Source organism: Juglans regia, chromosome 1 (genome assembly GCF_001411555.2).
Source record: "Juglans regia cultivar Chandler chromosome 1, Walnut 2.0, whole genome shotgun sequence".
NCBI classification, from domain to species: Eukaryota; Viridiplantae; Streptophyta; class Magnoliopsida; order Fagales; family Juglandaceae; genus Juglans; species Juglans regia.
Window position 1 is genome coordinate 18,254,094 of NC_049901.1, and position 26,353 is coordinate 18,280,446.

A 26,353-nucleotide genomic window follows, 5' to 3' on the forward strand; every position below is an offset into this window, starting at 1 on the left:
TCTAAGAAACTATGAGTAGATCCTGTGTCCACCAAAATGGTCACCCATTGAGCACCAATTTTACCTTTCAGCTGCATGGTTCTCGGGTTGTGAGAACCTGTCAGTGCATGGAGTGAAATTTCAGGACCTCCCTGAGTTACTATTAATTCGGTTATTGTAGGTTTTGTTGTATTAGCACACTATTCATCATCACACAACACTTCAATATCACCTTCCAGCATCACATCTTCTAGCATGTACAATTTGGGCCTCTCACACTTATGGTCCAGGTTCCACTTGGAATCGTAATAATAACAAAACCCTTTTTCCCTCCTCTCCTTCATTTGTTGCTGGCTAATTCTCTGTTTGGGAAGGGATGGTTTGGAAAAGTTTTTGTTGGTTTCTATTGGCTGTTTGGATTGGTGGAAGGGTGGCAGGTTGGGTTTTTTAAGTATACCTAGGTTAGGGGAGTAGCTTGGGCTAAATCTCTAGTTTTTTCTGGTTAAGTTAATGGTTTCCTCTTGTATCTTGGCCAAACTATAGGCTGAGGTTAAGTTTTGAGGGTTAAACATTCGGATCGGTAAATGGATGCCATCCTGAAGGCCACTTAGGAAGCAGCTCAGTTTGTAAGTATCGGACAATCCCTTAAGCCGATTAGATAGGGTCTCAAAACTGGCCTTATATTCTTCAACAGTGCTACTTTGTCTTAGCTTAGTGAGTGTCTCCATAGGATCATCATAAGCATTAGGGCCAAATCTTACTAAAATGGGTTTAATGAAAGAGTCCCAGTCAATAAGGTGTACAGATTCTTCTAAATCTTGGAACCAAGTTAGGGCTTTACCCTCCACGTGGAAGGATGCCAGCCTTAAACGGTGTTGGGGCATTGTATTATGAAAACTAAAAGGTTGATTAATCTTATAAATCCAACCTACAGGCTCTTCACCATAGAAGACAGGAAAATCAAGCCTGATGGGGTGGGTATGGATCTCTCTTTGTTGTGGACCACCATCCTCTCTGTTGTGAACGTTTGAAGATGATGCTCTATCGCTGTTATGTTTCTGAAGTTCTGAGTTCAAGGCTGTGAGCTACTGTACAACAGCATCAAGCTGCCTCTTGATAGTCGTTACTTCAATTTTCAGCACTTCATTTATTTTTTTCACAGCATTTAAACCATCTTGTAACTGGTTTATTCTTGTGCCTTCAGCCATTTTCTTGTAATGTTTGAGAATCGGGAAAGTGTCTCTAGATACCCCTTATAACACTATTGAAAATAGTGTAAGAAATGGAACAGTAACCATATGAAATGCCTCATTCAAGGGTAGGCGCCTCCAGAGAAAATAGGTGATAAAATAGGATTTATTTTATTAAACTTTCTGATATCTCAATAGGTTTCAGGTACTCGGAATTAAAGGGAAATTACTGAGCCCTATTGGGCTTTACAGACTAACTCAGACCGCATGGAAATAAAGACTAAAGACATGGACTAAATAAAAGAGTATGGGCTACGACCCATTACACCCAGACCCAACAAATAAATTAAACATAAGACCAAAGTAAATAATTGGAGACCAACTCAAGCCTCTCAAGCCCAGCCCGCGACTTGTACTTCTTCCTTCCAGAAGGTCGAACTGCTTTGGTTCCCCAATTGATCACTTCAGTTCACTTAGGTAAATTGTCTTCAAGCTAGGGTTCCACCGATTCCTCTCTTCTCCTCCTCTCCCATGTGCCGTCCACTTTTGTCTCCACCATCAGCGGCAGCGTGTGTTACATTCTCCAACCATGGCAGTTTTATAACATTAGGACATTCTTACTTCCCAACAAGTTTTATCTTTTTCTATTCAACATTCATATGAAATGGGTAATTTTGTTGATGATCAACTTGAAAAAAGTTGCAATAGGTGTTTCGACCACTTATTATTTGACCATTCAATTGCCATCATTGGTTTTGGGGTATAGAATGGAGGTTTTTAGATTACCTCAATTTAGGCAATGTAATTAGATGGTTGTGGATTTTAACTTAGTTCTTTAAGTGTAGATTTTGATTGTATTTAGCATAATATATAGATAAGAGTTTTTCTTAAAGCTTGGTTTTGAAATTTTTGTAACCCCCAAGTTTTTCTTGTAAAAGGAATTCCTCCTCCAAAAGTGAGGGTTATTAATAAAATTAGAGGTATTGTCCCTATTCTTTAAAAAATAAAAATAAATATGCCAATATAAACTAAACATGAGCAGCAACAAAATATAAACCAGTTTTCGAAACAACTAACAATACAAAAAAGCAAGATAACAAAAGAGAAATGATACTTGCAGTCGTGAGTGCGCAAACATCACGCAATCACTTTGAAAAAAATGAATAAATATGAGACTCATATGAAAAACAATTAATTTTTAAATAGTAGACCCCACTCTTTTTCAAAGCGACTGCACGGCGCTTGCGCATTCCATAACTGTATGTAGCATTAGTCATAACAAAAATATAGTCTCACTGTATTGTCTCCAAGCTATTTTTCAATTCCAAAGTTGCACCTTATAAAAGAAGACAAAATTAGTGAAGAAACAAGTTAAGATGCCACAAAAAACCTATGAACTACCCTAATCTTCTTGACAAAAATATGGTTTCATATGTATTATCAGAGAATAATCTTCTTGACAGCTTAATGCAGTGTCATTAATATTGTTTCCAGTACAAGTGTCAAGACTGAATCCTAGGATTGAAATTTGGCAATGCTTGATCATGTCTCTTCTTGTAAACACTTGGGGCACTTGCATTTGAAACCATAGTCAGCAAGCAATGCCTGCCTCTCTTCAAATGGAAGGTCCTCATCTACATATGAAATGGTAACCTGAAAATGCTCCAAAATGTTAAATAGTTCTTGCACAAAAATATACAGATGGGGGTTTCCATTTCAGGTAACTTTAAATTGATTGCAGGAGTGAAAACTAAAACAGCCCAGGTTGCTTAAATGAATTACCTCTTCTCCTTTGCTGATGGGACCAAGTGCAATTAATGTTGCTTGACCATCTCTATCCTGCAATGGAGAACAAACATGAATGACAGAGGCACAAAATCATGAAGGGAAACTGAACTTTCTTGCCAAGTATAAACTACCATGGACTTTGCTGAACCGTGTTTGATTTGTTCATATGCTACCAATGTACATTTGCGCATGAAGTCAATTTCTAGCATGACTATTCTTACACAGTGGACTTTAACATTTCTTGATCAACGAAACAACTCATGACTCCATCTACCACATGAATGCTTAAAATAAAAGACCCCAAATCTTATTTTACCGATAAAAAAAAGGTATACCCCAAGTCTATAACTGTAAACATGCAATAATCACACATACTCCTAGGTGGTTTCTTAATTCTACACATACTAATGCCCAGCCCATGAGTGTCACATAAACGGAGATGCTATGGCATGATTTAAGCATGTGTTGTCTATAAACTAGATTGCTCCCACCTTGATGGTTAAAAAAGGAAGGGAGGGCTGTTAACATGTTGCTCAATCAAGTCTAACTTGTGCTATTGAAGTATTTATAGCTGACTAGGTCCCAACATAATTAAAGATGCCTTCCACTAATTCAACTTGTCAGAAACCAGCTAGGTGAAATAAAATATGAATTTTAGAAAATACATAGAAAAAACATTAACATGATGGCCATATATCTTTGCTGGTCTTAAATAGGTTGGAGAAGGTCTTCCTTTTTTTTGTTAGGCATTTGTGCCTGTGATAGACTTGTCTAAACACAAATGTTCGTGCTAATCCTGGGAGCTTAACCTGAACCTGCCTGGATCATAATCCTGCAACATCTGACCTAGATGAAATTCAGCATAAAAAACAAGAGTAATACCAAAAAAATACAGGTTGTTTGGAGGTTGCTGAGGTGTGTACTACCATTGTATACAGGATCAGATTGAACAATTCTAGGAGAAAAGAGACAGACAGAACATGGATGCTAATAACCAATGAATAAAATAAAGAATTCTCGGAAGTTTAAGATGTTAATTCATTGGCCCCCACATGACAGCATGTTAGCTGGACAGTTAGAACTTAGAGACAAAACAAACTTCATTTTTCTGTATAAATTTATATCTAAAACAGGCATATCTCCAAAAGCTACAACCAGAAAATTGAAAGAAAAAAAGCACCAAAATTTGCGAACTCTCATAAGCTACAAAAAAGTAACCTCTGGTTTACATACCTCTTCTCGTTTAAATGCTTTCGCATTAGGACAACAGGAATGGTTCATACAACTTTGCAAAGGAAAAAAGCCGGTGCCTAAGGTAAATAAAATTATGTTAGTCAGCACATTTAAACCAACCCCCCCCCCCGGTTCCCTAAAAAAAAACAAAGAAAAAAAAATTCTATGTAAGATGCAGATATTTACAAGCACCACGATATTACAATATCTGAGTAGCTTTAACTAATCTTATTTGACTTAGATATAAAAATTCCTATAGGATAGAAAACATCATCTTAGGGGAATCATAAACCTCAACTATAAGCTTATATAGATTGCAGAAAACCCAATGCAGTAAAGTAGGTATCAATTCCATGTAATGCTAATGGATTTTTAATTTTGACAAGGAATGCAGTTCAATGCATTGTTCTGTTCCTGTCTGTGTAAGACACTTTTTTCAGAGGACATATCAAAGCCTATAATTTTTCTAATTGCTTAATGTTGAAGTAAATATGATACTATGATCAAAATCTGGGAGTTAATGAAAAACCAATTCTGAAGCAATCTGCCAAATAACATTTAGAAGCCAGAATAGATTAGTTCAACACCTTTTGCAGAAGCATATTATCTTGCTATGGTTCTTAGAGAATAAGAATACAAAGTTACAAACAAATGATAAAACGGAAAATAAAAATAAGAAGGATAACAAGCAAGAGAAAGTAACGAACTTGTTTGAACATATTGACAGATTCTGCATTTAATATCATCTTACCCTGGCAACAAACTGAATAGTCATCTCCAAGAGCATCAAGAAATGGTTGTGTAACTTGCTCTGCTTCTTGCTGTCATCAGTGATAAGGTAATGACATTACAATTTTATGTTTCATTAAAAAGAGAAATAAAGAACAAAAAGTAGCTACAAGGTCATAATTCTAACCTTTTCAGTATAAGGAAGATCATCGATGTATAAAAAGTAATCTTCCACTGGGGATGCTACAACCAAATCACTGAAACATAAATTAATTTAAATAGTGTCACACAGTGGCACGCTGCATCATTTCGAAGCACTGCATGTAAGTGGCTGGAATAATGAGAGAAACAGCCTTGAGAGAGCATGACTCTTACAGATTATTCAGCTCAAACATGCCAATAATGTGCCCATAGGTCTCCAGGGAAAACACTTGGTAGAGTTAAGGCCTTCAACTTGTGAGTGTCACAAATAATGAATGTTGGGTCAGGGTTTTCTGCCTTGTTATCTAAAAGGGAGCTGGCTGAACATTGATAGATAAGCATAGGTACAATGAAAAGCAAAAGTATATAGACTCTACATTTAAAAGGATACATGGCTCACATTCCTTGTCAAATATGGCTGCCTTGAGAAGTTGCAGTGACTGAAAGGATACAAGATACAATTTGAATATTTAGGATTCAACATAGCAGCATAATAGGTCTGCATTATAATTTCTAATCAAAGATGAGCATTTACTATTTGGAACTCCACTGGAAAGAGTTCCCCACTATTATATGGTGTGTTCATGAAACAAAGCCTAATCAGTGCATTAAGCTTGTGTTCTCAATAAAGTTTACCTTTTGGACAAAGTGATAGGACTTAGTCATAAAGATTCCATTTCATAGGAATGATGCTATGCAATGCCACTTCTAAAGTAAGATAACTATTAATATTTTCAGATCACAAGTGCTCTAAGTATTTATGAACCAGTGGTTAGTATGATTTAATCCAAAGTTTAAATCGTTTGGTGCATGAAAAGTTCTCTAATTTTTAAGAATTTTTGAAAAACTTTTTGAGACGTCTTTTGTATTTGGTTTTGTCAAAACGGAGAGAGAGAATTGAAAAGTATTTTGGATGAAAATTTGTTTTGATGTGCTTTGTATTGGGTTTTGCAAACTTCTTTAGGTTTTTGTGTTTGTTTTTTCATTTGTCATAAAAGCTAAGGTAAATGATTAGATGATTTTCTTTTCTTTAAGAGAGATTGAATTTTTTTTCTAAACTTTAGATCTTTAGATTGAAAGGCAAAAATAAATGAAGAAGCTTCTGAAAATTTTGTGAATCCAAACGCCCAAGCGACCTGAACAATTCTAGACTCAAAGTTCCCTATCCATCTGATCTAGAAAGCTACTTCCTCAACCAAACTCAAATTAAAATGGTCCAATATACTGGATCTTCAGAGGCATCTAGGGTAGGACCTAGAAATGCACATATATTGAGGTGGGAGAGAAAGATATTGAACTAAGGGACTTTATGACCTTGGTGGGCAGATTCTGATCGAGTAACAAAGTTTCTGACATGCAGGGTAGTTATCCAAAGACAGGAGCATTTTTGGAAGAGCTTCGTAGAGGATATTTTGAGTCGTTCTGACCTGAAGGTATGTCATGAAAACCTATACACGAGGACCAATTGAGATATGTGATCTAGTTATGGATAGACTGATTGTGCAACTACAGGTATTTTCAAGATTACTCCTTTATTATTTATTTATTTGTTTGTTTTTTGAAATTCAAATTATTGAAGGTTGTGCTGATTCAATATATTGAGTTATTGTTTTCCTTTATTGTCACTCCATTTGATGCCCTAGGTGATTACTGTCTATGGATGCAACCAAATCACTTAAACATAAATTGAGAATGTTCACACGTAACATACACCAAGTTATGCGAGTAAGTTTTACCGTGAATGCCAGCTCTCTTATCTGCATCCTGAAAGCAGATTCATCAGAAGAATCAACATCATCTGGCAATGCAACGCAGTCCCACCACCTATACACAGATCTGAGTGATTCTAGCAATATACTTCAAATAACAAAGTATCTTCCTATGCAGTCTTAACAATAGAAAAAAGGAGAGATACCAAAAGGGCCATGCCAAAGAAAACAGAAATTAATGTTTAGAACAATAAGATCTCTGACCAAAACATCAGGCTATGCTGTAACAAATCAAATATAAATATTCATAAGACATCTAACTTTTTGCCAAGCATTACAAGCATCTTTGTTGTGAATTGGATATCACAAAAAGATCAAGCAAATCCTATAATGATTGCAGAGCAAGAAAGTTCTACATCTGTTACCTCAATAAATATCCAAAGTTACTTTCAAAAAACTCCTTGACAATGTGTAAGTTTTTTTCCTCAAAAGAATACTTCAATCTCTTTATGTAATCTGATTTAATGTGAGTGATTAGAAAGCAAGAGTCTGCAAGTGGAATTGAGATACTCTACCACAATCTTATTATACAACTCTTAATTCATGTCCTGGAGCCTCTCAGGTCCACACAAAGAAAAAAAAGGTTCAGTTCCACACAAAGATGAAAGTAATATTGAACTAACATGCAATAGGAGCCATGCATCCAATGGTATATTGTATATACTATAGAAACTACAAATTCCTAGGGCAAACATCATGAATCTCGAAGGGGGATTATAATTCTCTGATATTTAAATACATTCTTCACTGATGTCTACATGCACTGTGTTGTCCTAAATATCTTTCTTTCAGGGTAAAATATTAGAAAGGAAACATGATTCACAACTACCTTCTCTTGTGTCCCATTGAAATTGGCTTCCATGCCTCCAACAGTAAAGATATATCAGAATGGTCCGAAACATTAGGTGTGGCACACTTATCGTTTTCTTTGAGACGAGTTGCTTTCAGTTTCCTATACCTTAGTATGGTGGAAGAGATAACCTGAGAATAAGATCTGAGATATAAGGTTATATTCCGACTTCTTGGGAAGTGGCACGCACAGATGAAGTAGCTAGGTTAATTCTACGCAATGCTCATACAAAAATACGATTCGGGAAGATAACCAGGAAGATCAAAGGCAATACTTGATAAAATTACTAATATACCTTTGCAGCAACGAGAAAAATATCGTTTGTTTCTGGGGAAAAAAGAAGATAAATCTTTTAGAGAGAGCAGAAACAAAATAAATACTGAAAAGTGTATAATTATCAAATTCACTCCCTAAGGATTGGTTTTTCTCTCCGTACAACTTGTTACTGATGAGGTTATTTGGGTTGCAATGGTTATATTACTGCTGAGTTGAGTGTTTTTAAGTGAGATTGGGGGGATTATGGTGATAGAATCAAAGGCATTTGCCTTGTTGAAGGATGGGAAGTTCTTGTTCATTACTGAGAGGAGTAGGAGGGTGGTGAAGGAGATGAGGTTGGGAATTCCTACTGTTTTGCCAAAACATTGGAGGATTGTGTGATGGGAGAAAATAAGGTTTTTTACACAGCATCAAGGGAGGGTACCATAAGCTTCATCGCGCATAGGTGTTCAAATGTTCATAACCGTTACATTGCTCTATTGGAGTATGGTGGTGGTGGCCAACGAAGTTTCATTTTCATACCTGAAGAGTTGGGAGTTAAGGGCTGGAAGAGAATGGCCGATGCACTGTGGGAGGCCGTTATGGAGGGAGGGCAAGAGTTTCAAGGTAGAGGAGAGGGGTAGTGTGGAGGCCATTGGTGGCGGTGAACCACCCATAGAGTTATTCATATAGGGAGGTTTTGGTGCAGCAGACGGTGCCGACACACGGCTCTGGTGCAGCAGATGGTGCCGACAAGGGTGGAAAGGCTCCACCTACCCTCTGGGACAGCAAGTGCACAGTGGATAGGTGGAGGAGGCAGGCTTGTCATGGGTCTGGCAAAGGAGGATGTGCACAGTATCTTGCTGGACGTGAAAATGCAGTTATCGGCTATGCAAGAAAAGGTTGATGCACTACTACGGTGCGTTGAGGAGGACTATAAGATGGGCCTGAGCTATGAGGTTTGAGGGCAATTAAAGAAGTTTGTTGTAACAGGCGGGCAATTAAAGGAGTTTGGGCTAGGCTCTAAGCAAATGGGCCGTCCGATAGGGCAATTAAGGCCTCGTTTGGATAGTGAGATGAGATGATCTGTGAATAGTAGTGAAATAGTTTTTGGGATTTGAAAAAGTTGAATTGTTTTTTGTATTTTCTTTGGAAGTTTGAGAAAGTTGTAATAATTAGGTAATGATTAGATGAAAAAGTTGAAGATTTGAAATTGAAAAGTGTTTGTATTTGTGCCTATGGTGTTTGGATATTGAGATGAGATGTGATGAAATGAGATGAGATAGGATGAGTTGGGAGGACTTTGATATCCAAACCAGGCCTAAAAGAGGCTGGGCTAGGTCCAAATCAAATAGGCCGTTCAGTTGGGCTTCAGGAAGTAGGGCAAAAGAAAGAAAAGCTTAGGGCTGAAACCTAGCCTGTGTGGAGAGTTAAGGAGGGTGGAAAGGCTAGGCCTTCTACTGGCGTTAGTCAATCAACCTTGCCGGAGAAGGTGCCAAGGTCCATCGGACTTGCGAGAAGGCAACGGTGGTACCAAGTTCATCGACAGTGACGGAGGAGTCGAGGTGCCAAGGACCATAGTTCACAAGCCAATCAACCCATCGGGATCGCAAGTGGCCTAGGAATCATCGACGGTAGTTGGTAGCTAAAAAGGTGGTCGTGGAGTTGTTGACAGCTGATCTAGAGATGGATCTCAACATTTTCTCACCTGTAGAAGTGGGATATTTGGCATAGCATACACAGACAGGGCCGATGGATAGCAGGGAAGAGGCTCAAGTGGTTTTCTCTCTGGCGAAAGTCTTCGGGCAGCTAGTTCAAGGGGCGGTAGTTGGGTAGAGAGTGGTATGGAAATTGGTGAGGAGAAGTCAATGCCTCTTTATTTCTTGTCTGAGTCAAAGGACGTGAATTATACTCATTAGTTGGTGTATAAGGAGGCCGAGGTGGATCCAGAGCCGTTATGCACCTCATCTCCCTTGCTTACAAAGGGAGGCTCACTAATGGATTGGGTGACTTAGAAAGTGAAGGATATTTAGGATTGTGTGGGGATTTCTTGTGATAGGTTCGAGGAGCAATTCAAGGCATTACTTATGGCTATTGAGGCGGTCGTTTTCAATCCCCTAAATTTGCTTCTAGGCAAAAGAGGGAGCTGAATCATTTCACTTGTTCAATCAATTATGACGGACGAGAGGGGAGTACTAGCAAAGGAAGATCCAAGGGAAAGGTTGGTTCTCCCCATAAATCCTAGAATTCTTTCTTGGAACATTTGAGGTCTTAATGATCCCAATAAGCATTTGCGGGTGATGAATCTTTTACACCATTGGAAGTTCGATATTGTTTGTTTGCAGGAAACCAAGATGGAATTTATGGGTCGTAGCATCATCAATAGTATTTGGGGCAATCCATTTGTGAGATGGGTGCACCTTGCTTCTGAAGGAGCATCCGGGGGTATCCTTATTATGTGGCACTCGAGGGTGGTTGAGTCTATTGAGGAGTGTGCTGGAAATTATATGGTAGTATGTTCGTTTAAAAATGTGGAGGAAGGTTTTTGTTGGACTTTCACAGGTGTGCATAGGCCAAATGTGGACACACATAGGAAGGTTTTATGGGAGGAGTTTGCGGGTTTGGGCGGTTTGTGGAACCGTGGTGTATTGGTGGTGACTTTAATATCACTTAGTTCCCTAGTGAAAGATCAGGAGAAGTCCGGTATAGCCAGACAATGAATGAGTTTTCTGAATTTATCTTCGATATGGATCTGGTGGATTTACCCTTGTTCGTGGCGTGCACACTTCCTCTAATAATTAGTTTTGGTCTCATTTGGACAGATTTTTGGTGTCTCTTTCATGGGAGGCACATTACTCTCTAGAATGAGAGAGTAATTTGTAGGAGTTATTCTCATTAAAATTCGAAATATAGGTACAAGGCAGTATATATAGATTATAGCTGAAGAGAAAAAGGAAAGAATAAAGTAGGAAAGAATAAATTAAATGCTAACTTCTAAAGAAACTAAATCTCCTAGAATATTCACACATTTACACCCAATATCTCCTAGAATACAGCAGAGTTGACTAGGCAGATTTTGGAAACTTTCCAACACTCCCCATCAAGCCGGTTTGAAGATGTCTTCCATAGCCAGCTTGCCAATTAAGTTTTCAAACTGTTTCTTAGGCAGTCCTTTTGTAAGTATATCTGCGACTTGCTCAGCTGTAGAAATATAGGGCAAATAGATTACCCGACTATCTATTTTTTCCTTGATGAAATGCTTGTCCACCTCCACATGTTTTGTTTTCTCATGAAAAACTGGGTTGTGAGCAATAGCTATTGCAGCTTTATTATCACAATACAGTTTCATTGGTAATGAACTAGTAACTTTCAACTCTTCTAGAAATCTTTTAATCCATAGTGCTTCACAAATTCCATGAGCAACAACCCTAAACTCAGCCTCTGCACTACTCCTTGCCACCACATTTTGTTCTTGCTGCGCCATGTTACTAAATTTCCTCCAACAAATGTACAATAGCCAGAAGTTGATCTTCTATCAGTGACAGTTCCAGCCCAATCTGCATCAGTGTATATTTCAACTTGTAAACTCCCATGACCTCCAAACAATAAGCCTTTACCTGGAGTCCCCCTTAGGTACCTTAGGATTTTGTATACAACATCAAAATGTTCAGGTCTTGGTGAGTGCATAAACTGGCTTACCACACTTGTTGCAAAAGCTATGTCAGGCGTGTGTGAGAGAGATACAAGAGTTTCCCTACCAATCTTTGGTATTGTTCTCTATTGATTACTTCTTCAGGTTTAGCTGGTTGGAGTCTTAGATTAGGCTCTATAGGTGTTTTTGCAGCTTTACAACCTAGAAAACCTATTTCTCCAAGTAAATCAAGAACATATTTTCGTTGGGAAACAAATATACCTTTCTTTGACCTTGCAAACTCCATGCCAAGAAAATATTTCAAGTTACCTAAGTCTTTGATTTCAAACTCCTTAGCAAGAATCTTCTTTAATCTGTAAATTTCATTACTGTCATCCCCTGTTAGAATAATATCATCAACATAGACAATAAGTACAACTACTTTGCCTCCATCAGTGTGTCCATAGAACATAGTGTGGTCAGCTTGACCTTGGCAGTAGCCGTGACTCTTTATTACCTTCCCAAAGCGTTCAAACCAAGCTCAAGGAGATTGCTTAAGTCCATATAAAGACTTCCTTAATCTGCACACCTTCCCCTTGCCTTCTTTGCCTTCAAATCCTGGTGGTAGATCCATAAAAATTTCCTCCTCCAGGTCTCCATTTAAGAAGGCATTCTTCACATCTAATTGATATAAGGGCCAGTTTGAATGGACTGCTAGGGATAGTAACACACGGATTGAGTTCATCTTGGCTACAGGAGCAAAAGTTTCCTGGTAGTCAATTCCAAATGTTTGAGTGAACCCCTTTGCCACAAGTCTTGCTTTGTACCTCTCTATACTACCATCAGCCCTGAATTTGACTGTAAATACCCATTTACAGCCCACAATCTTCTTCCCCTTTGGTAGCTCACCAATTTCCCAAGTGCCATTAGCAATTAGTGCATTCATCTCTTCTTTAACAGCCAATCTCCATTCAGGGTGATCCAAGGCTTCCTGAATGGTTCTTGGAATAAACAAGTGAGAAATATTGGATGTAAAGGCCTTATGAGTGTCAGAAAGTCTATGATAGGATAGATGTTTGGCAATAGGATGTGTGGTGCAGGTTCTAACTCCTTTCCTAAGGGCTATAAGTAAGTCTAGATCAGCAGAATTGTCTTTAAAAAGAGCAGGAGTGGAAGAGTTACCTGGTGTATTGGAAGGACCAACTTGTAAAGGTGATGATGATTGGCTTTGCTCCGGATTGGAAGAAGGATTCTTATTATTTTGACGATCTCTTCTTCTAGTATAAACATGAAGTTTAGATGAGGTAATATCTGGTAGTATTTCTCCCACTGATTGTGAATCATTTATGCCTTGTACAGGTAGACTAGGAATTCCATTATTTTCACTAGATAAATTTTCTATTTCCTGACCTTTTAAAGGAGTATGGATGTTCATGTCAATGTCAATGAAAACATTAGGAAAAAGATTAGAAGTTTGCCAGAACTCATCTTCACTTTTCTCTTTCTCCCCCTGAAGATAGTTATGGCTAAAGTAATGCTGTTTTTCAAGGAAAAAGACATCCATACTGATGTGAGTTTTCTTTGTAATAGGGTTAAAACATTTGTACCCTCTCTTATTAGGAGCATATCCGAGGAAAACACATTTTTTTACCCTAGGGTCAAGTTTGGACCGAAGATGGGTTGGTATATGAACAAAAACAGTGCACCCAAAAATTTTTAGTTGTAAATCTGATGTTACTCGATAAGTAGGGAAAAGGTCCTTTAGGCAGGCTAAAGGAGTGATGTATTTTAAAACACGAGTAGGCATCCTACTAATGAGATAACAAGCAGTCAAAATAGCATCACCCCATAAATATTTAGGAACATGCATAGAAAACATGAGGGCACGTGCAACCTCTAATAAATGACGATTTTTCCTCTCCGCAATACCATTTTGTTGTGGGGTGTCACGACAAGTAGATTGATGTTGAACACCTTTTGCTGACAAAAAAGTTCATTAGCTTTTGTTAAAGTATTCAATACCATTATCACTTTTAAAAATACTGATTTGTGTTTGGAACTGATTTTCAACCATATGATAAAAATCCTTGAATAATTTTTCAACTTTAGATTTATCACTCATCAAATACACCCAACACAACCGTGTATGATCGTCAATAAATGTCACAAACTATTTTTTTCTAGATGCAGTAGTGATTTTGGAGGGACCCCAAACATCACTATGAATTAAATAAAAAGGTTTTGAAGCACAATAACCTTTTGATTGATAAGTGTTCCAATGACTCTTAGATAAATGACAAGTATCATAATGAAGAGAGTTGCAATCAACAATTTTAAATAAGCTGGGAAACAAATGTTTTAGATAGAGAAAACTAGGATGTCCAAGTCTAAGGTGCCAAAGTATAATTTGTTCTCGTACAGGCATTGAACTAGTACTACTACTACTCAAACCCTGAGCTTGTTTAATGTTGAATAGGGTCTCATCAAAATAATAGAGTCCATCAATCATCCTAGCACTGCCAATCATCCTCCCCGAGAGTTGGTCTTGAAATTCACAATGGGAATCAAAGAATATGACACTGCAGTTAGAATCCCGTGAGAGTTTACTAACAGACAACAAATTACAAGCAAGTTTAGGAACATGAAGGACATATTTTAGTTCAATTTTGTCAGAGATTTGGACAGAACCTGTTCCTGCAATGGATGAGAAACTTCCATCTGCAATTCTGACTTTTTTATTACCAGGACAAGGGTAATAAGATTGAAAAAATTGTGAAGTACTAGTCATATGGTCGGATGCACCAGAATCAATAATCCATGGTGCAAGAGTTAAGCCACAAGAGTAGGTACTAGGGGTATCACCTATTTGGGCCAAGGAACCAGTAGGAGGACCGGATGTAGGAGTGGATTTCAGCAATTGAAGAAGATGATCCACCTGCTCAACACTTAGGAAATTAGCCTTTGCTTCATTGACTCTAAGGGCTATATAGTTGCTGCCAGAGGTTCCAGATTTGCTGCTCTTCCAGTTTGCAGGCTTCCCATGGAGTTTCCAGCAAGTCTCTTTAGTGTGGTGTGGTTTATTGCAATAATCACACCATACCCGAGGCTTATCTTCAAACCTCCTTTGGTTAGAATAGGACTGCTGTGCAGAAATATTGGCAGTGGACAGATCTGTGCTAGTAGTACAATAAGGAGCAGGGTTGGCAGCAACTAAAGTAGAGTTCTCCATAGTTTCATCCTCCTTTTTTTTCATCATGACATTCCGACGACAATCTTCTCTTCGCACCTCAGAAAATACCTCTCCAAGTGGAGGTAATGGCTGTCACCCTAGAATACTTCCCCTAACTTCATCAAATTCATCATTAAGTCCAGCCAAGAATTTAAAAATTCTGGCATTCTCTACCATTTTCTTATTATGATTGCAATCATCAGAATTTTTCCATTCATTTTTTTTTGATAATTGTAAGTATATTAATAAAAGAATAGGCAAAAGCCATGTTCAGTACAAAGAATGTCCTAGCTAAGTAGGAACATTGGAAATAAGGAGAGCATGGAAATCTTGGCCATTAAAGTTAACGGAATTGGCCCAAGTACAAAGAGTTCTAAACAAGAAAGCTTTTAGTTCCTCTATTGATCTCTCTTTGTCTTCAAAAGTCCGTTCGTTACGCTCCTGCCATAAACACCACATGACACAAATAGGCAACATCTTCCATATAGCCTTGATCTGTTTGTTACCTCGTAAATCTGTCCAACTAGCCAACATCTCCACTACAGACTCGGGCATAACCCACCCCAGGCCTAATCTTCTGAATACTTCATTCCAAATCCCTCGAGCTATATCACAATGAAGTAGAAGATGATCCACCGATTCACCATCGTTCTTGCACATGCAGCACCAATCAGCGATGATCACCCCTCGTCTTCTCAAATTATCTGTTGTGAGGATCTTACCCAAAGAAGCGGTCCACACAAAAAACGCTGCTTTGAGGGGCGCCTTGTGTCTCCAAATCCTTTTCCAAGGGAATTGGGTTGGATGTTCTTGTGATAAAGATTTATAACACGAGCGAACCGAGAATACACCTTTTCCCGTGTGTATCCACCACAACCTATCAGCTTGATGGTTGCTGCGTTTGAGAGAATATAAGAAGCTGAAAAGGGTTGCAAAATTATCAACTTCCCAATCATGTGCCGCCAGGCTAAAATTAATGTTCCATTGAATTTGTTCCTCCACTATTACCATAACTTCCGCCACAGAGACATCATTATCACTTGCCACCCTAAAAAGAATAGGAAATAGATCCTTTAAAACCCCATTGCCACTCCAACTGTCATACCAAAATTTGATCCTAGTCCCATTTCCAAGACAAAATCTTATGTGCCTGGAAAAGACCCCCCATCCTCTTCTTATATGCTTCCACAAACCCACACCATATGCCCACTCACTTCATTAGTACACCATCCCCCCATAATTCTCCATATTTACTCTCGATCACCAGTTTCCATAAAGCCTCAGGTTCTTTATGGTATCTCCACAACCATTTCTCAAGTAATGCCCGATTAAAGATTCTCAAATTTCTAATGCCCAAACCACCAGAAGAGATAGGTCTACATTGAATAAGTCTAAATCCTGCCAAAGTCCCTTAAGAACATTGAAATACCTGGTCACACTGCCTTCTCCTTGGTGAGTATTGCTGATTTTCTGCTGCAATTCATATATCTGAGAGTAATTTCCAAGGTCAGAATACATCTGACTAACATTTTCCATTCATAATCATTGAATAAGTCTAAATCTTGCCAAAGTCCCTTAAGAACATTGAAATACCTGGTCACACTGCCTTCTCCTTGGTGAGTATTGCTGATTTTCTGCTGCAATTCATATATCTGAGAGTAATTTCCAAGGTCAGAATACATCTGACTAACATTGTCCTAGAGCTCCTTTGTAGTCGAATAGCACATGTAGTTGGCACTAATTTCTTCATCCATAGCATTCACAAGCCATGCCATCACCATGGAATTTTCTGCATCCCATACAACATAGGATGGGTCTGTTTTCTCGGGCTCCTTGGTTTCACCAGTCAAGTACCCTATCTTCCCTCTCCCTCGAATATACATCCTGATTGATTGTGACCAGCGTAGGAAGTTTGCCTCATTTAGTCGTATGTTTGTGATTTGGACAGAGTAGGGTTCAGAATGGGTAGGTTTTGGTTCTAGTTTGCTTTTGGATTTGGCCTCGTTTGAAGTATCAGCCATGGTAAAAGGCTTGACAGCAATAGAAGAGAAAGGCAAAGAAGAAGGAAGAAAAAACAAGATATTAGGGGCTGATTTGAGCCGCCAAAGGGAATAGGGTTTTTAGATGAATCATAAAAGGAACCTTGCTCTCTGATACCATCTAGAATGAGAGAGTAATTTGTAGGAGTTATTCTCATTAAAATTCGAAATATAGGTACAAGGCAGTATATATAGATTACAGCTGAAGAGAAAAAAGAAAGAATAAAGTAGGAAAGAATAAATTAAATGCTAACTTCTAAGGAAACTAAATCTCCTAGAATATTCACACATTTACACCCAATATCTCCTAGAATACAGCAGAGTTGACTAGGCAAATTTTGGAAACTTTCCAACATACTTTGCTACAGGAGATTGGATTGAGTTTGCTCGGACCAGTACATACAAGGAGCTACTGGACTATTGGCTTTAGATAGTCATCTTCCTATCCCTATCATTACTTTTCACTCATTTCCTCTCTTCTTTTACTCGAGTAGCTCTTCTTTACTGACTATCACCCTCGCTTTCGTTGTCATTGCTTCTAGTGCTGGCTTTCGATCAAACTAGACAGAAGGGAGGAGGAATTCAATACTCCAGTCTTACTGGGGATTCATCACTGACTAGGGCTTTCAAATTGGAGGCATTCACGAGGGTAAAAGATACTTTAAGTTTGAAATTATGTGGCTGAAAGTTGAGGGTTTTGTGGAGAAAGTCAGGTTGTGGTGCTCTTCGTATTCTTTAGAGGGTTCACCAAGCTTTATATTGGCTGGGAAATTGAAAGCATTGAAGAGGGATTTGAAGAGGTGGAATGTTGAAATCTTTGGGCACATTAATAGTAAAAAGCGGCCCATTATGGAGGAATTAAAAGATTTGGAGGAAAGGGAGGTGAGCGCTCCTCTTTCCGAGAACTCTTGCAGGAAATTAGTTATCACTTCAGAGCTGGAGAAGGTGCTACTTATTGAGAAAATTTAGTGGAGACAAAAGTCACGTGCACTTTGATTGAAGGAAAGGGACTGGTGCACTAAATTTTTCCACCGGGTGGCTAATTCTCATCGTAGGAATAATGCTATCAAGGTGCTTCGGGTTGAGGGCCAGGTTTGCTTTGATTATGATGCTATTAAGAACCACATTTTCAATTTTTACAAATACATTCTTGCTGAAAAAATCCCCTTGGAGACCCAAACTTGATGGTATGCCTTTGGGACTATTGATTAGTTAAACTCTATGTGGTTGCAAAAACCTTTTGAAGTAGAGGAGGTTTTTCGGGTGATTCATGGGATGGCTAAGGATAAAGCCCCAGGTCCAGATGGGTTCTTGATGGCCTTTTATCATGATTGTTGGGATGTGGTGGGGGAGGATATTATGCAGGTTTTTCAAGAGCTATACACCTTTGGTAAATTTGAAAAAATCATTAATGCGTCTTTTATTGCTCTTATCCCTAAGAAAGTTGGGGCAATGGAGGTGAAAGATTTTTGGCCTATTTGTCTCATTAATGTGGCGTATAAGATTATCTCAAAGGTTCTTGCCAATCGAATGAGTACTGTTATGAGTAGTATTATATCAAAATCTCAAAATGCGTTTGTGAGGAGGAGGCAAATTTTGGATTCGGTATTGATTGTCTAGATTGTAAAATCAAGGAGGGTAAACCCGGGCTCTTGTGCAAGCTAGACATGGAGAAGGCTTATGACCATGTTAATTGAAATTTTCTGTGTTGTTTACTTGGGAGGTGTGGTTTTGAGGATATATGGATTTCTTGGATTAGGCATTGTATAACTACAGTTTGTTATTCGGTTTTGGTGATTGGAGCACCAGAATGATTCTTTAACAGCTCTAGAGGATTAAGACAAGGAGATAACCTCTCCCCTTTGTTGTTTGTCATTATTATGGAAGCATTGAGTTGTATTTTGAGAGCGGCTGTTAATGGAGGCTTCCTTGATGGATTTTCTGTGGGAGGTGTTAATCCATCTCACCTTCTATTTGCTGATGACACGCTACTTTTTCGTAAGCCGAACCGTGATCATATGCAGCACGGTTGTATTACTTTGCTTTGAAGCGGTTTTAGGCCCGGAGGTAAATCTCTCGAAGTCTGAAATGGTTCATGTGGGTGGTGTGAACAATATTCAGGGTTTGACGAATATCTTGGGCTATAAGATTGCTTCCCTACCCTTGAAATACCTTGATCTTCTATCGGGGTTGCTTTCAAGACAAAATCCATTTGGGATGGGGTGTTAGAAAAAATTGCAAAAAGATTGGCCAGGTAGAAATGGATATATTTGTCCAAGGGTAAAAGATTAACTCTCATCAAGAGCGCTTTATCTAACCTCCCTACTTATTTTCTATCCCTATTTCCGCTACCTATAAGTGTGGCCTCTCGTATCGAGAAAACTTTTCGTAACTTTCTTTGGGGAGGCATTGGGGAGGACACTAAGTTCCATCTTGCTGGTTGGGATAATGTTTGCTCACTGATAACTTGCGGTGGGTTGGGGGTGCATAATGTGAGGGTTTTCAATAAAGCACTTTTGGGGAAATGGTTGTGGAGATGTCATAGGGAAGGGGAGGGCTTATGGAGAGAAGTCATAGATTCTAAGTATGGGAGTGTTTGGGGGGTTGGTGTTCTAATTGAGTTAGGGGGACACATGGTGTGGGATTGTGGAAAAACATTAGAGCTGAAGGGGGAAGATTTTCCAAGTTTTTCAGATTCGCAATTGGAAGAGGTAATATCGTTTATTTTTGGCATGATGTCTAGTGCGGTGAAGGGGCTCTAATGCAAGACCACAAGTGTTTCCCATGCTCTACCAAATTTCTTGTGACAAAGAGGCTGTTGTGGCTGATTTATTGGTATTATCTAATGGCAATGTCCATTGGAATGTAAGTTTCTCGAGAGTGGCTCAAGATTGGGAGTTGGATATGTTTGCTGATTTCTTTGACTTGTATGCAATGTCAATTGGCAATGAGATAGAGGATAGGATGATTTGGAATCTGAGTGAAAATAAAAAATTCTCGGTGCGCTTCTACAAGGCTCCTTCTCGGTGATCATAATTTTCCTTGGAAGGCTGTTTGGAAGTGCAAGGAACCTCCTAGGATTGCTTTCTTTGTACAGACTGCATCTCTTGGGTGGATTCTCACCTCGGATAATTTGAGAAAATGTGGTCTCATCATTTTAGATTAGTGCTTTATGTGCAAGAAAGATGGGAGAATCAGTGGATAATTTTTTGTTACATTGTGAGGTGGCCCGGTGTTTATGGAATGAGATCTTTGACCGGACTAGGGTGGCATGGGTTATGCCTAGAAGAGTTAGAGATAATCTAAGATGCTAGACAAGAATTAGGGAAAATGCCCACATCGCTGCTGTGTGGAGAATGATCCCTCATTGCATTATGTGGTATTTGTGGTTGGAGAGAAACCAGAGATTCTTTGAAGACATAGAGCATTCTTTGGATGAGCTGAAGCGATTTTTTTTACAACACTTTACTCTCTTGGGCTTCGGCCATTATTTGTAATAAGGACAATCTTCATGATTTGCTTGTATCTCTCACTAGTGCTTAGGCGTAATTAGGCATGTTCGTTGTATACTACCAATGTACTTGGGCGTTGCCTCTTACATCAATAAAACTTTACTTTTACCTATAAAAAAAAATTGTATAATTCATCGGTATAACCTAGGATGTTAGAGCCCTTTTTTTTTTTTATGAATAAGGATGTTAGAGCCCTACCGTTAGCATGCTGTATAAATTTTATAAGTGCTTCCCGACATGATGATTCTGACCTCTCCCCAGTGCAAAGTAAGGAATGAGACAGTTCCCAATCGGCCTCTGTACATGATTTGCTACAAATATTGACAAGAAAAACAAAATTTATTAATCCATACTTGACAGCTACAGAGAAGAATGAACAATAGCACGTGTTCCAAGGAAACTTAGATAGGAAACCTGCAATCTCAGAATAGTTTCATATGGTCAAAACCAGGTTTATTCATTTATTTACCTTTTCAACAGGTAAAATCAGGTTTATTCACTGTTTAGCTTTGCACCAGTACTCCAGTTATGAAACATGAATGTCCCTCCTTGTGCCCTTTTGCCATGTTGTATACCTCAACAAACATGCAAGTTGTGCATGTAACAGCATGGCACCTATCATGTACCAAATTTTCTTTTTCTGGTCTGTTTTGAAAATGATATAAAAACTCGATTCCTGTGCTTGAAAAGTGCTGCCCCATATCTTTCTTATAGTCTTTTTTATAGCATAAATACATAAATGAAAAAAATAAGTGTGGCGAATGTTGATTTTGATAAATGGAAAATTAAGCATCAAGGAATCACTATAAAGCTAACAAGTGCGATTTACTTGTAAAAAACAAAAAAAACTAACAAGTTCGATTTCAGAAAAAGAGAAGTTCTCATAAAATTATTAGAAGCTCTTCGGGTATTCATTTGTGCTTATATCTAAAGTAGTTATGGCTAAAACACAACCTATTTAACAGCTGGTGGTAAAAGAAAAATGGATCACCAAGAAAAGACTTTTCATCATGCAAGGATTCTGTTACCTGCAGTAATAAGCTTCTCCACACCCACCAGCACATGGAACAGGTGGAGGCAAGGAGAACTGTTTGGAGTAAGGCAACATCAATTCACCATTCATTAATGATTCTACAACATCTTTGGGGATAGTGAATATCTGTTTGGAACTGCTAGAAGCACAATTTCCCAAGTTGTCATGGTTTTCCAAAAGGGAATCATATTCTCCATTGTTGGAATCAGTTTTGCTGCAATCTTTTGATATGTGTTTAAAGGTCTCCATATCAGATCCATGATTCATAGAAACACCTAGACCTTGCAAATAAAGTCTCCTTCCAATTTGAAGTTCTATCGATCCAATAAAACAAAAACAGAAGCTACACACTAAACAGTCAATCTGCAATGCAAAACGGAATACACAAGATGAGCTAACCTTAAGGGGACAAAAAATGGACGAAAATTAGTAAATGAGCACTCAATATACGCAACCTTGTTTGAACAATGTTGAGCACCCACAAGCATTTGGTCTTTAAAAACGAGTTCCCCTTCCTTGAAGTCCAAGTCAGCATAGACACCTTCAGTACATCAGACGATGTGATAAAAATAGCCATTACAACAAGAAGGATAAAGATTGGAAGCAAGCTGTTCAAAGTTTGCTGAGGAAACTTCCCAAGACATTTTATTGTTGCATTGTGTTAATGATTCCGTTTTTATAAAATTTATAAGGAAAAAAGATATATCCAACATTCCAGAATGAAAAGCACTGTTGGGCTAATATGCATTCACAAAGCTCACTAGTTTCAACTTTCTAGTCGTCTCTAAGGAGCAAAGCTCAATAAACTTTAGGAACAGACCTTCATTATTGAGCACTGTGAGTTAGAGGGTAATTTATATTTTGTCAGAATCAGACAACAACCGTTTATTGTGTTGATAATAGACAGAAGCCTTATAGGGTCTTTATTCACAACTCGAGAGCATCAAATTCACCGATAATACACCTTAACTAGTTGGTAATGGAAATTGAACTAATGACAGACCAGATGCTCGTCTACTTCAAATTCAATTACAAGACGTGCAAGCATGTATATTACTGATTCAAACGGCCACATTACATAGGCTAACTGTCTAAGTGCAAGTGAAGTAAAAACACATAAAGATTTACCCTTTCCAAATTCTCCATTTGGTTTCACTTTGATACCATGGCATTTTCTCGTCGATATAAGGTTATCGAAATACTCCTGAAGAACAGATATTTAATTAAAATAATAACAGATGTAACAACAACAGTGACAGAGGAACACTAACTGATTATTTTATTCAGCATCCCTCGGTTTCTTTTAAATCAGTTGCACTTATCTCCGGACACAAACCATGGAACAGTAAAAGAGCAAGGTTTTATGAATCAAATTAAGCTTTTCTTCTGTTGAAGTTGTTGAGAGAGACGGAGAGAGAGAGGTTGCCTGAACTTGGGGAGGCGAAGGAGATGTGAGAAGATGAGAGATTTCACTGGCAAGCGCAGCGTCTATTGAGCAGATTGTCTCCATTTGAAACGACACAGCAAAGACTGTTTGCCTCTGAGCTGCGCGGCCTTCAAGCAGAGTAGAAGAGCACCGAGTTCTCAAATGGCATGTGTGACGGCGCCGTGGTCTTTTTTTTTTTTTTTTTTTTAAATGATACTATATTTCTTAGTTTGTCTTTCAATTTGATGGCTAATATATTTTATTTTATTTTTGAATACTTTTTTATTTAATAGTTTAGAAATTGGCTATTAATATATTAATGTACCGATTTTTTTTAAACAGATTTAAAAAATGTTTGAAATAAAAAGTTTAAAAAAAAAATAATTTACAATAAAGGCACACCGAGTAGGCAAACTTAGATGACATAGTAGCACTACCCTTTTTTTCTTTTTACTTTCTTTTATATCAATTTAAAATTTAAATTATATTTAAAAAATATAAACACACGTTACTTTTCACAATTTTTTTTTTTTTGAAATAAAACTTATATAACGTAAAAGGATAAATAGACTGAGGACAGTCCTCAAAGGGATAAATAGATTGAGGACAGTCCTCAAAATCAATTTCATCATCAGATAAAATTATAGATCGCTTTGCCAATTGATGAGCCACCTGATTAGCATTCCTTCTTACATGTGTGAAAGACCAAGCTACCGTCTAATTCTGAGATTATGTGACCACAGCTACTCAAATCCTCCATTTCATTGTTAACCACAGCAACAATTTGGGAAGCATCTCCTTCAAAAACCACACGTGTAAATCCCAGATCCTTGCAAAAACATATCGCCAGAAAAAGGCTCCCCAAGCTTCAGCATCCTCTGGATAAAAACAAAAAAATCGAGAAGATTGCTTACAAGCCAAACATTCACCCATTTCATCCCTAACCACCAATCCTGCACCAATCTTACCACTCACCTTTGAAATAGCTATATTCCAATTATCTTTAACAAAGCTTCTAGATGGCATTTGCCATTTAAGAGGTGGTGTTAATTGAGCCCGGACAGCACAATGTTGGCGTTGCACATCCTGGAATTCTGCAAGTTGATGTTGTACATGACATCATCAATGTCATATCTTGTTCAGAAAGTCTTGCTGAAAGTGTATACATAACTGCTAAAAGTTTAGGTGTTTCAAAGAGGATTTTCAAGGGCCATACAGCAGCTACCCCACACATCCTATCATGTGCAGAAGAACACTACCACAACATATGTTCTGTAGTTTCGGCTTCTAAATGACAAACAGGACAGTTTGGGATCTCCTACACCTTTCGTTTATAAAGATTCAAACCTTTAGGTAATAGGTTGTTACATGCCTTCCAAATAAAAGTTTTGACATTGTTAGATATAGTAGAAGACCAAATATTACTCCAGAATGCTTCCATATATAGTCTGAGAAGATGAAGAACCGGACATATTTCGCATAGCTCTTTCCTTTTCCATATCATAAGCACTCTTCACAATGAAGTAACCTGAAGAAGTGCATCTCCAAATGTTTTTATCTTCTGACGGCAAAGGACTTAGGGTATATATTCATTATCAACTCAGCCTCATCCACTATAAAGATGTCATGCACCAACTGAAAATCCCAATCTCTAGTGTGGGGGTTGCCATTGTGGCACTGGCAGCAAGCTTCTGAGAAGGAGACTGAACCATAAAAGCATGTTTTTTAGGCAACCATTTGTCCCTCTAAATACCTTTACTTTTCCCATTTCCAACCCTCCAAACCAAATCATCTAGAAAAAGATCCTTGGCTGATAACAAACTCCTCCATAGATACGAACATCTATGAGATAAACCAGCGGAAAAAATAGTTCATTCTAAAAAGTACTTTGCCCGTAAAATCATAGCTGAAAGAGAGAGAGGATTCTTCAAAAGCCTCCATAATTGTTTTGCCAATAGAGCTTTATTAAAACAACCCAAGTTTCTATATCCCAATCCACCCGAAGTTTTAGAAGATACCATATTCTTCCAACTCATCCAATGAATTTTAGAAACACTCTCTTGATGGCCCAATAAAACCTCTGCATGATTTTGTTAAACTGTGAACATAGAGTTTTTGGTAATAGGAAAGTGCTCATGGTATAGGTTGGGATGACTTCAATACTTGCTTTCCACAAAACTTCCTTGCCTGCTTGGGAGAGGAACTTGTGTTTCCAATTACTAATTCTATACCAAACTCGATCAGTAATAAATCTGAATGCCTTCACCCGGGATCTACCAATTAGAGTTGGAACTCCCAAATAATGTTCAAAGCTGTTAGACTCGTGAATCCCAGCAATATCAAGAATGATCTTCCTTGTAGCCTCGTTTGTGTTATTGCTGAAATAGAGTGATCGTATTGAAGACTTTCTGAGAAACTCTATCTCACGGGATGAGATTAGAGGTGTCATTGTATTTCCTTTATAATAGATACAAAGTGTAGCTATACAAGGTATCTACTAATTGCAATAAAACAGCTAACGTATGGACAGCTATCCAGTGTAACATATACATTAAAAAGTATTAACAACATGCTTTCCTAAATTACTCTATGCGTGATTTCCTCCTCATCAGTGATCATGGATGCTCTGCTGTCACTCCTCCTCAAACATGGCTAAGGATCAGCTAGAAGGCCAAGTTTGATGTGTAGATCTTGAAATTGTTTCTTGGGAAGTGGTTTTGTAAAGATATCAGCAAGTTGATTTGCAGATGAGACAAACCGTGTTTGAAGTGAACCAAGTGCAACTCTTCCTCGAACATAATGATAATCAAGCTCTATATGTTTGGTTCGAGCATGTAAAATGGGATTGACTGTCATATACAAAGCACTGAGGTTATCACAGCGTAGTGAACTGGCATTTGGAAAGAAAATTCCTAAGTCTCGTAGAAGATTGGAAAGCCAAGATAATTCTGCTGCAGTGGAGGCCATTGATCGATACTCTGCTTCAGCACTCGACCTCGCAACTGTTTTCTGTTTCTTGGCACTTCAAGATATGCAATTCCCTCCAAGAAAAGTGCAGAATCTTGAAGTTGATCTCTTTGTTAATGGGCAGCCTGCCCAATTTGCGTCAGAAAATCCATAGAGATCAAGTGGGCTGTTTGCATGTATATAAATTCCAAAGTTAATTGTGCCCTTTAGATATCTCAATGTACGTTTGACAAGCTTGAAATGAGCTATTGTAGGTGATTGCATGAATTGACAAGCAAAGTTGACACAATAAGACATGTCTGGTCTTGTAAAGGAAAGGTACTGCAATCCTCCTACAATGCTTTGATACTTTATGGGATCATGAAATGTTTCAGTACAGGAGTCAAGCTGTCGTCCGTTGGAAGGCATTGGAGTTGCAATTGGTTTGCAATCAATCATATCAAATTTTGTTAAAAGTTCTAGAGCATATCGATGCTAACTGAGAAACATATCTGATCTAATACCATGCACTTAAATGCCAAG

The 26,353-nt window shown here is 38.2% G+C and overlaps 1 protein-coding gene across 2 annotated transcripts; it reads right to left on the reverse strand.

Moving 5' to 3' along the window:
* Positions 1-2,401: 2,401 nt before the first annotated feature.
* Positions 2,402-23,054, reverse strand: LOC109002870 (histone-lysine N-methyltransferase ATXR2-like). Of its 2 annotated transcripts, XM_018980786.2 has the most exons (15): positions 22,865-23,054; positions 22,567-22,642; positions 21,894-21,979; positions 21,434-21,801; positions 20,604-20,716; positions 8,035-8,066; positions 7,719-7,870; positions 6,857-6,944; positions 5,512-5,560; positions 5,295-5,349; positions 5,107-5,176; positions 4,942-5,011; positions 4,191-4,267; positions 2,952-3,008; positions 2,403-2,822 (listed from the first exon to the last, which is right to left on the reverse strand). In XM_018980786.2, the coding sequence occupies exons 1-15, from the start codon at positions 22,946-22,948 to the stop codon at positions 2,712-2,714; spliced, it is 1,488 nt and encodes a 495-aa protein (XP_018836331.1). In that variant the 5' UTR covers positions 22,949-23,054; the 3' UTR covers positions 2,403-2,711. The 2 variants fall into 2 exon arrangements, with proteins under 2 accessions (XP_035549131.1, XP_018836331.1); XM_035693238.1 differs by lacking the exons at positions 22,567-22,642; positions 22,865-23,054 and adding an exon at positions 22,710-22,829 and having other exon boundaries at positions 2,402-2,822.
* Positions 23,055-26,353: the final 3,299 nt, after the last annotated feature.